The 9,394-nt window shown below is 57.6% G+C and overlaps 2 protein-coding genes across 3 annotated transcripts; one reads left to right on the top strand and one right to left on the bottom strand.

Annotated features, from left to right (window-relative positions):
- Nucleotides 1-407: 407 nt before the first annotated feature.
- On the top strand, nt 408-4,325 carry NTMT1 (N-terminal Xaa-Pro-Lys N-methyltransferase 1). 2 transcript variants are annotated; one of them, XM_031057328.1, is made up of 5 exons: nt 408-556; nt 1,323-1,529; nt 1,693-1,760; nt 3,398-3,582; nt 3,929-4,325. In XM_031057328.1, the coding sequence occupies exons 2-5, from the start codon at nt 1,368-1,370 to the stop codon at nt 4,183-4,185; spliced, it is 672 nt and encodes a 223-aa protein (XP_030913188.1). In that variant the 5' UTR covers nt 408-556; nt 1,323-1,367; the 3' UTR covers nt 4,186-4,325. The 2 variants fall into 2 exon arrangements, with proteins under 2 accessions (XP_030913188.1, XP_005421351.1); XM_005421294.3 differs by lacking the exons at nt 3,398-3,582; nt 3,929-4,325 and adding an exon at nt 2,292-2,688 and having other exon boundaries at nt 1,693-1,945.
- Nucleotides 4,326-5,054: 729 nt separating this feature from the next.
- On the bottom strand, nt 5,055-9,194 carry ASB6 (ankyrin repeat and SOCS box containing 6). Its single transcript, XM_005421292.2, has 6 exons — nt 9,004-9,194; nt 8,415-8,596; nt 7,968-8,074; nt 7,557-7,665; nt 6,981-7,067; nt 5,055-6,821 (listed from the first exon to the last, which is right to left on the bottom strand). The coding sequence occupies exons 1-6, from the start codon at nt 9,114-9,116 to the stop codon at nt 6,142-6,144; spliced, it is 1,278 nt and encodes a 425-aa protein (XP_005421349.1). The 5' UTR covers nt 9,117-9,194; the 3' UTR covers nt 5,055-6,141.
- Nucleotides 9,195-9,394: the final 200 nt, after the last annotated feature.

The following is a 9,394-nucleotide window of genomic DNA, read 5'->3' as shown; positions in this document are numbered from 1 at the left end:
CGGCTGCGGCGTCCATGGGGCGAGTCCCGGCCTTCACCTGCCCGCGCTCCCGCGGGCCCCGGCCGCGTTTCAGGGGCTCCTTGGAGAGCAGGAAGGGTTCGGGTTCAGGTTTAGGTTCGGGTTAGGGGGGCTGGGTGCTCTCTGCCTCTGCTGGTAGGCTGTGACACCCTGAAAAATGAGTCACCAGAGCCTCACCAAGCCAAACCCGGGCCAAGGAATGGGGTCACTGCCGGGAGGGTGAGCCTGAGTCCCAGCACGTGAGATCAGACAGGAGCACTGCCCAAATTGGAGCACAGACAGGAGCACTGAAAGAGAGCCCTCCGTGCACTGGCTAGACTCGTGGCTCAGCCTCTGAGCTAAGGGGCAGCAGCAGCTCCTGTCCCCCGTGGGTGTCTGTGGGGCTGGGGTGTCTCTTACCTGTGGTTTCCTGGGGCCATGGTCACACTTACAGGACTAGAGGGGTGATTTGGTTAAATCCCATCTTCTCTGCTCCTAGATCATAGCGTAGACCAGCTCCTGGCACCACTGAGCCAAACTGGATTTCCACCAGTGACCTGTAAGTTGGGATGCCATGTCCCCCTTTCCTGTCCCTAGGCTGTTCGAGGCCACGTGGGGCCACCAAACCTGTCTAAGCTGCCATAGAAAAGGTTTTGTGTCTAATGGGGTATTTGCTGGCAAATTCAAGCCATGAACTCTATATATTTCTTTTATTTTGTAAAGGTGTTTGAAGTCCTTGAATTTACCCTTTGGCCACCTTAAATCTAGTTTCTAATCCCCAGCGCAGTTAATCAAATCCATAGTGGTTTGAATTATGAGATGCCTGGGGGGGATTTATAGCTTGTATTGCTGATTATACCTTGACTTTATTATATTGCAAATATCTAACTTATGGTCACGGCTGAGATTTACAATCCTCAGGTAGGTGCTCAGGATAACTTTTAGCAACTCGAGGTGTAATTGGAGGTGACTGATGGGGTTGTCGCCACACATAAACATGGAATCTGTAAAATGTTAAGATGAGGAAAGGAGAGGCAGAATAGGTGAAAGGGGTGGGTCAGCCTTAAAATATAATTGTATAATTGCATATATTGCTGAGCAAAGCTCTGCCATGCCTGTTCTGGCTGAGGCATCTGCTCAGGGAATGGTTTTGGGCTTGTTGGTCTCCAGAAAATACCAGAATTTAGATCTTTGTTCCTTCTTGTTCCCAGCTGAAGATTTTTATAGTTTGCAGTAGCTCTGGGGAGGGGGAAGGGATGATGAACAGGTGTGGGGTGCTGGCAGAGCTGATTCACTCCTTGCTGGTTTGGGTTCTCCCATCCCAGGGGAGCAGTGAGTCCCGTGTGGGCCCGTGTGTGCCCTCGGCCAGCATGACCAGCGAGGTGGTGGAGAACGAGTTTGAGTTTTACTCCAAGGCAGAGAAGTACTGGAAGGATGTGCCCGCCACGGTGGATGGCATGCTGGGGGGCTACGGCCACATCTCCAGCATCGACATCAACAGCTCCAGGAAGTTCCTGCAGAGGTTTCTGCGGGTAGGTGGCACAGTTTGTCGTGTTCCTAAAACCCCACCCTTCTCCCAGCGTGGAGCTGGGCTCTTCCCCCTGAATTGCTCCACAGGATCCTCTGTGTGCCTGTCCCGTTTCTCCTCGGTGGGTGCCTCGCAGTGGGGCTCACCCCTCACGGTGGCTGTTGCAGGATGGCCCCAACCGGACGGGGACAACCCGTGCTCTGGACTGCGGGGCTGGCATTGGCCGGATCACCAAGCGGCTGCTGCTGCCCCTCTTCAAGACAGTGGACATGGTGGATGTGACAGAGGACTTCCTCACCAAGGCCAAGAGCTACCTGGGCGAGGAGGGCAGGCGGGTGCGCAACTACTTCTGCTGTGGCCTCCAGGACTTCAGCCCTGAGCCAAACTCCTATGATGTCATCTGGATCCAGTGGGTCATCGGTGAGGGTCACTGCTTGTGGGGTCTTTCCAGCCTGTCCCATTTCCTTGAGGGGCAGGTGTCCAGTGCACCTTCATGCAGCCTGAGGTCTGCCTGGAGGGGTGGTGGCCTGGGGTGTGTAGCTGTCCCCCAGCCCATGGAGGGGCCCTGTACTTTTTCCCCCAAGCCCTCAGAGCAGAGGTGTGGGTTGGATGGAGTCGAGTAGTGAGACACAGGCTGGACACCCCCAAGCTAAAGCTTTCCCTGCAGATGTCTCAAGTATTTGGTTCCAGAGGGATCCCAAGTGCAGCTTTGTGTTTCCTCCCCTTCGTCACCCTCTGTCCTCTAACCCCTGCTCTGGCCCTCCAGGACATCTCACTGACAACCACCTCTCCGACTTCCTGAAGCGCTGCCGTGCCGGCCTGCGGCCCAACGGCATCGTGGTCATCAAGGACAACATGGCCCAGGAGGGTGTGATCATGGACGATGTGGACAGCAGCGTCTGCCGGGACCTGGACGTGGTCCATAAGATCATCCGCAGAGCTGGGCTGCACCTCCTGGCTGAGGAGCGCCAGGAGAACTTTCCTGATGAGATCTACCACGTCTACACCTTTGCCATGAGATGAGGGCAGCGGGAGAAGGTCTCTCCCGTGTCGTGACTCCCCTTTCCAGGGGCCGGTGACAAGGATGGGACTTTGTCTTCCAAGTTGCTGCTGTTTGTGAAAAGAGGTGTTTGCCAAATACATTTTCCTGCTGTTGCACTTCTGCACGTGAGGTCTGTCGGGTGCATGTTGGCTCTGTGCCACCTCAGGGGCTCTGGACAGGAGCAGGAGGGTCTCCCATGCACGAGGTGATCCATGGGCAGCTGCAGGTTGCTGACTGCAGTGCCCAGGGCTCCTGCTCATGAACTGGAGCTTGGGGCACCTTTGGCATGGACTGGGCTCCATTCCTTGCTTGGGTGTTTGACCCTTTGCTGCTGCTCAGCAGTGAGCTGGGTAAGGCAAAGGGGAAAAGCCTCAGCTGTTTCCCTGTGGTGGTGTGGGGAGACAACACCAGGTTCTGGGGCTTTGAGGAGGCCTCACCTTTAAACCCCTGAGCAGGTCTCCTACATGGGCAGCAAAAAGGGAGGTGTGTGTGACCCTGAGTCCCTACATCCTCCTGCAGGGATAGGGGTATCCCAGACAAAGCCCTGCAACCCTGGGAGTGCACTGGGGTGCTACCAGACCCATCCAGCCTGTCACCTGCAGCTCCATCGGTGTGACACTGTGCTCCCCCAGCATCCCACACCATCACTTGGCTTTGAACATCCCCATCTCCTCTTTGGCCATATTCCCTTCATTTACCAAGTCTGGCCTCTGGCCCAAGGTGGCCAGCACTGGCACAGCAGCGTGCCAGGGGTGAGCCCAGGTGCAGAGCTGGCTGCAGCTCGACCCTCCAGCCATCCCCCCATTCCTGTCCTTCACCCCACCCACCAGGCGGCTGCTGCTGCCCCTCTTCAAGACAGTGGACATGGTGGATGTGACAGAGGACTTCCTCACCAAGGCCAAGAGCTACCTGGGCGAGGAGGGCAGGCGGGTGCGCAACTACTTCTGCTGTGGCCTCCAGGACTTCAGCCCTGAGCCAAACTCCTATGATGTCATCTGGATCCAGTGGGTCATCGGTGAGGGTCACTGCTTGTGGGGTCTTTCCAGCCTGTCCCATTTCCTTGAGGGGCAGGTGTCCAGTGCACCTTCATGCAGCCTGAGGTCTGCCTGGATGGGTGGTGGCCTGGGGTGGGTAGCTGTCCCCCAGCCCATGGAGGGGCCCTGTACTTTTTCCCCCAAGCCCTCAGAGCAGAGGTGTGGGTTGGATGGAGTCGAGTAGTGAGACACAGGCTGGACACCCCCAAGCTAAAGCTTTCCCTGCAGATGTCTCAAGTATTTGGTTCCAGAGGGATCCCAAGTGCAGCTTTGTGTTTCCTCCCCTTCGTCACCCTCTGTCCTCTAACCCCTGCTCTGGCCCTCCAGGACATCTCACTGACAACCACCTCTCCGACTTCCTGAAGCGCTGCCGTGCCGGCCTGCGGCCCAACGGCATCGTGGTCATCAAGGACAACATGGCCCAGGAGGGTGTGATCATGGACGATGTGGACAGCAGCGTCTGCCGGGACCTGGACGTGGTCCATAAGATCATCCGCAGAGCTGGGCTGCACCTCCTGGCTGAGGAGCGCCAGGAGAACTTTCCTGATGAGATCTACCACGTCTACACCTTTGCCATGAGATGAGGGCAGCGGGAGAAGGTCTCTCCCGTGTCGTGACTCCCCTTTCCAGGGGCCGGTGACAAGGATGGGACTTTGTCTTCCAAGTTGCTGCTGTTTGTGAAAAGAGGTGTTTGCCAAATACATTTTCCTGCTGTTGCACTTCTGCACGTGAGGTCTGTCGGGTGCATGTTGGCTCTGTGCCACCTCAGGGGCTCTGGACAGGAGCAGGAGGGTCTCCCATGCACGAGGTGATCCATGGGCAGCTGCAGGTTGCTGACTGCAGTGCCCAGGGCTCCTGCTCATGAACTGGAGCTTGGGGCACCTTTGGCATGGACTGGGCTCCATTCCTTGCTTGGGTGTTTGACCCTTTGCTGCTGCTCAGCAGTGAGCTGGGTAAGGCAAAGGGGAAAAGCCTCAACTGTTTCCCTGTGGTGGTGTGGGGAGACAACACCAGGTTCTGGGGCTTTGAGGAGGCCTCACCTTTAAACCCCTGAGCAGGTCTCCTACATGGGCAGCAAAAAGGGAGGTGTGTGTGACCCTGAGTCCCTACATCCTCCTGCAGGGATAGGGGTATCCCAGACAAAGCCCTGCAACCCTGGGAGTGCACTGGGGTGCTACCAGACCCATCCAGCCTGTCACCTGCAGCTCCATCGGTGTGACACTGTGCTCCCCCAGCATCCCACACCATCACTTGGCTTTGAACATCCCCATCTCCTCTTTGGCCATATTCCCTTCATTTACCAAGTCTGGCCTCTGGCCCAAGGTGGCCAGCACTGGCACAGCAGCGTGCCAGGGGTGAGCCCAGGTGCAGAGCTGGCTGCAGCTCGACCCTCCAGCCATCCCCCCATTCCTGTCCTTCACCCCACCTCTCCTAAGGAAAAACAAGCCCCTGCTGTTATTATAGAAGGCCTCGTTTAATAGTTCAGTTCCCATTCCAGACAGCAGGGCAGAATTTGATCACATTACTGGGTTTTTTTAAGCACCAGTTCTTCAGGACACATAGTTCCAGTTCCAAATGCTAGTGAATCCCAGATCCACCCGATACAAACTGTCTTTAACCAGAACAGATTTTTCCTCTTCATCTACTGCATCCATCCCCCATGAAAAACAGTACAAACCAACAAAACTGTGGGGCTCAGCTCTGTGGCCAGCCTTTGGCATGTCACAAGGAAGCAGATGCCTGGAAAGGGGAGCCAGGAAGCTGTGGCAGGGCTGGAACATGAGCCCTCCAGGTGCAGCAATTCCTTCTAGGAAGGAGGCACTGGAGAATAAGATCCTGGGAGTGGTCACCAAGGGAAAGGGAGGCACAAGGCACTCATCTGCTGACTGCCCGTTCCTCATCCTTGCACAGGGATGTTAAGAAACATCCCTCTGTGTGTTTTGCAGCCCAGTAACTCTGAGATGTCCTTGGTGGATGTTCCTCTGTGCCAGGATGGGGTGCAGAAGCTCAGACGGCGTAGAGCAGTCAGCCCCATTTCACTCCCATCCCCAGTGTCAGAAGCCCACACTGAGCAAGGATCCACACCCACAGGATGATGCCAGACCTGCTTCCACCACCAGAACCAGAGGCAGGAAAGCCAGAACACCTCTTCCTTCTCCCAGCACCCTGAGGCATCTCTCAGCTCCACTGGACACCTAAGGCACTGCATCACCCACCCATGGCAGGGCTGGGAGAGGGGGGACAGGCTGCCTGTCCAGTCACAGTCCCAAGCCTTTGCCTAATCTCCCTCCAACCCAGCCCCAGTATGCAACTCCCCCATGCCCAGGAGCTCTGCCTGCCTCCCCATGATGTGCCCCAGAGCAACGAGACCTTCACAAACACAGCTGTGATGTTGTGCCCAGAAAAACACCCCCAGAATGCCACAGAGAGGGACTCCATGGGCAGCACCTCTTGCTGCAGAGAAAACTGTCTCAGAGCAGAGCTCTGGTGGCTGTAGCACAGCAGGGCTGTGGAGGGAGCAGACAGAGGCACTGCCAGGCTCACAGGTCCTCGTGGCCAGCAGCAGTGTGGTCGATGAGCAGGTACCACTTCAGCCGGTCTGGGAGAGGCAGAGCTTTGATTTTGTCACCCACTGGCCACGGTTTGAGGCGCTGCCGGATGAACACCCTGCAGAGGTGTTTCAGTGCCTGTGGCGAGCGCTCCAGCTGCTTCAGAGAGCAGAACAGAGTCTGGACCTTCTCCCCGTGGAACCTACAGCTGCTGGTGTTGACCTCAAAATTGCTGGGCAGCTGGATGGCTTGTGAACTGGCCATCATGAGCTCCAGCAGAGTCTGACCCTTCTGGATGAGATCTGAGGAATAGGTTTCATCGTTGAAGCGACTGAGGTGGCAGCAGAGGTGCTCAAAGGCGATGTGGAAGCCAGACCAGCAGGAGGGACCGTGCAGGGAGCAGTTGTAGGCAGCACCTGACTCCAGCAAGAAGCGCAGCAGTGGGAAGTAGTCCTTGAAGCTTTTCAAGCAGAAGTGTGTGAGGGACTCTGAGGCTGGGCACTGGCTGGGGTTGGCACCATGGGCCAGCAGCAGCTGCGTGACACGGAAGCAGAAGCGCTCGATGTCCTCGGCCTCCTCCTCGGTGTAGCTGTACGCCATCTCTTCCAGCAGGTAGATGACATAGGTGAAGACAGTGTCACCATCTTTGGTGGCAGCCCTGACATCTGCGCCTGCAGGAAGGGACAGAGAATGTAACTGACACTGCAGAGTGTGAGGCCAGGCCAGCACCAGCTCCAGCACCCCTGGGCTCCATAAAGGAGTCAGGAGGGCAGTGCCTGGTGCTGCACAAAGAATCAGCCAGCCCAGAAAGGGGAGAAGGTTTTCTTTACCTCCTTCCAGCAGGAGGCGGATACTGTCGGTGTTGTGGATCTGGCCACTGTCACTGCTGGCCAGGGCATGCAGCAGTGCTGTCTTCCCTGCAATGGAGCAATCAGTCAGTCACAGGACAACAGGGTGACACCCCAAAAGGCAGGAAGGAAAACAATCCACCCCACCCACCAGACAGCCAAACGCAGGGAGTGACAACCCTTCTCCTGGCAGAGGCTTCCACTGTCCCTGTGATGGTGCCCAGCTGTGGGCACAGTCACAGGCCACACGTGCAGGGCTAGTGGTGGTCTCAGTGGGTACATGTGCCACGGCAGAGTGAGTTTTAGAGCAAGTGGGCAGCACAGGACGACAGAGGCACAGCCCCACCCACCTCCCCTGGACTGCACAGAGCTGGGTTCAGCCCTTTTCACACAGCCAGCACACCAGGAGGAAATACCGAGTGCAGGGAGGTTCTGCCAGCTTCCTCCCAACTCCCAAACCCGACTGAGAGCAGGGAGCAGGTGCAGCAGCCAACGTCCCCAGCCCTGTGCCCTGCCCAGCCCACCCTCAGCTGGGGCAGCTGGGTGGGGTGCACAGACCGTTCTTGTCAGCAGCGTTGACGTTGGCCCCCAGCTGCAGCAGCCGCTGCAGGCACGGCAACCGCTCGGGCTCCTCGCTGGCCAGGTCCAGGGGACTGCTCTCATGGATCTGCACAACAGTTAAATACAATTTATAAACACTGGCAGATAATGAAGTCTGTGAGTGTCTGCAGGGAGTCGCTGCTGGGGTTTCATCTTGGCCAAGAGTCTCTCCAGCCTCCTCCCACACTGCTCCAAGCCAGGGGCTCAGCTCAACCTGACCTGCCACAGCAGCAGAACACTGGACAGCAGGCACAGGGATGTGCCAAGGGGAGCAGCACGGGGTGAGGCCCGGGAGGAGGGAAGCAGGAGGGCTGTCCCTCACAGCAGAGCAGCTCAGGCCGGGGGGCTCAGCCAGGAGTGAGGCCGTACCCGGTCCCTGCGGTTGATGTCGGCGCCGTGCTGCACCAGGAGCTCCACCACGTCCGGCTGGTTGCGCAGCACCGCCATGTGCAGGGGCGTGTAGTACGTGACTGGGTCTGAGGAGAAAAACAGTCAGAGAGAACAAAATGGCCCCAGCACCTGCCAGTGGAAGGGGACAGCTGCAGAGGGCCCTGGGAGCACTGTCTGTGAAAACAAGGCTGTCACAGGCACCCTGGGTCCTGCTGCTCCAATGGCTCCATCCTGCCAAAAGCCCCCAAGTCCCTGGTGTCCCTCAGTCCATCCTTGTGGCTGGGTCTCCACAAGGTACATCCATATTGCTCCAGCAAGGAGCAGGAGTGTCTGAGCTGGTAGCACCCCCTCTTTCTGCCCCAGCTATCCCCACCTCCCAGGGCAGAAGGGTTCCTCCTGGCCCAGCCCCCTTCCCACCAGCCTCACCTTCAAAGCTGAGGTCAGCACCAAATTCCAAGAGGATTTCTGCAGCTGGGACGAGCCCCAGCTCGGTGACCTTCAGCAGGGCATAGCTCACACCTTCTTGATAAAATGGGGAGTGGGTCTCCCTCTCCAGGACTCTTCTCACAGCTGAGAGCTGGCTCTTGTCACTGTCCAGGCAGGCAGGGCTTGAGACACACAAAAACCCAGCAGTTACTAAGTGAACATAGCTCAGGTGTGCAAGGGTCAAAATGGCACCAGGGAAAAAGGAAAATCCCTGGTCTTCCCTCTGGTCCTGTACCCAGTGTGTCTCTGACCCGCTGGCTGTGGGGTTACACAGCAGCCCCAGGGCCTCAGCTGAGCCAGGTTCAGGGTTCAGGGAGAAAGGGCCTTTCCTGGAGAGCCCTCACAGCTCCTGTGTTTACCCTGCTGCACCTCCAGGTTCCCAAAGAACAGCAGCAAAAGGAGGGTCTGTGGGATGAGCTGCTCCCCAGGTCTGGGGGCTGTCCAAGCCAATGTCGTCCAACCCCAGTCACCTCCCTGAGCTCCAACCACCCCCCAAAACACGCCGGGGTGTTCAGCCCCCTGCTGTTACCTCTCCAGGGAGCTCTGCCCTTCCGTGTCAGGCGTGGCCAGCAGCCCCAGGAGCTCATCCACCAGGGGCTGGTACTCCAGGACGATCCTGCGGAAGCCGTGCAGGAAAGGCATCGCGCTCTGCCCGTGCACCCCTCCCGGGGGCCTCCAGCACGGCACCGCTGTCCTCCCTCTCCGAGGGGCTTCTCCCTCCTTTCAAAACAAACAAGGCTTTCAGCAGCTCTGAACGTAGAGAAAAACACAGCCTCCCCCTCCTTATATAAAAGCAGCCCAACCCAGCACAGCGCAGCGCAGGGATCTCCTCCCACACACCGATCTGGTGTCTCCAAATTATCTCCAGCACGCAGAGCTGCACACTGCGGTTATCTGGGCACGGCCAGGATGGGCACAAA

This window comes from Geospiza fortis, unplaced genomic scaffold, assembly GCF_000277835.1.
Source record: "Geospiza fortis unplaced genomic scaffold, GeoFor_1.0 scaffold27, whole genome shotgun sequence".
NCBI classification, from domain to species: Eukaryota; Metazoa; Chordata; class Aves; order Passeriformes; family Thraupidae; genus Geospiza; species Geospiza fortis.
Note: the sequence above shows the minus strand (reverse complement) of the source record. Positions and strands in the feature narration are given on the sequence as shown.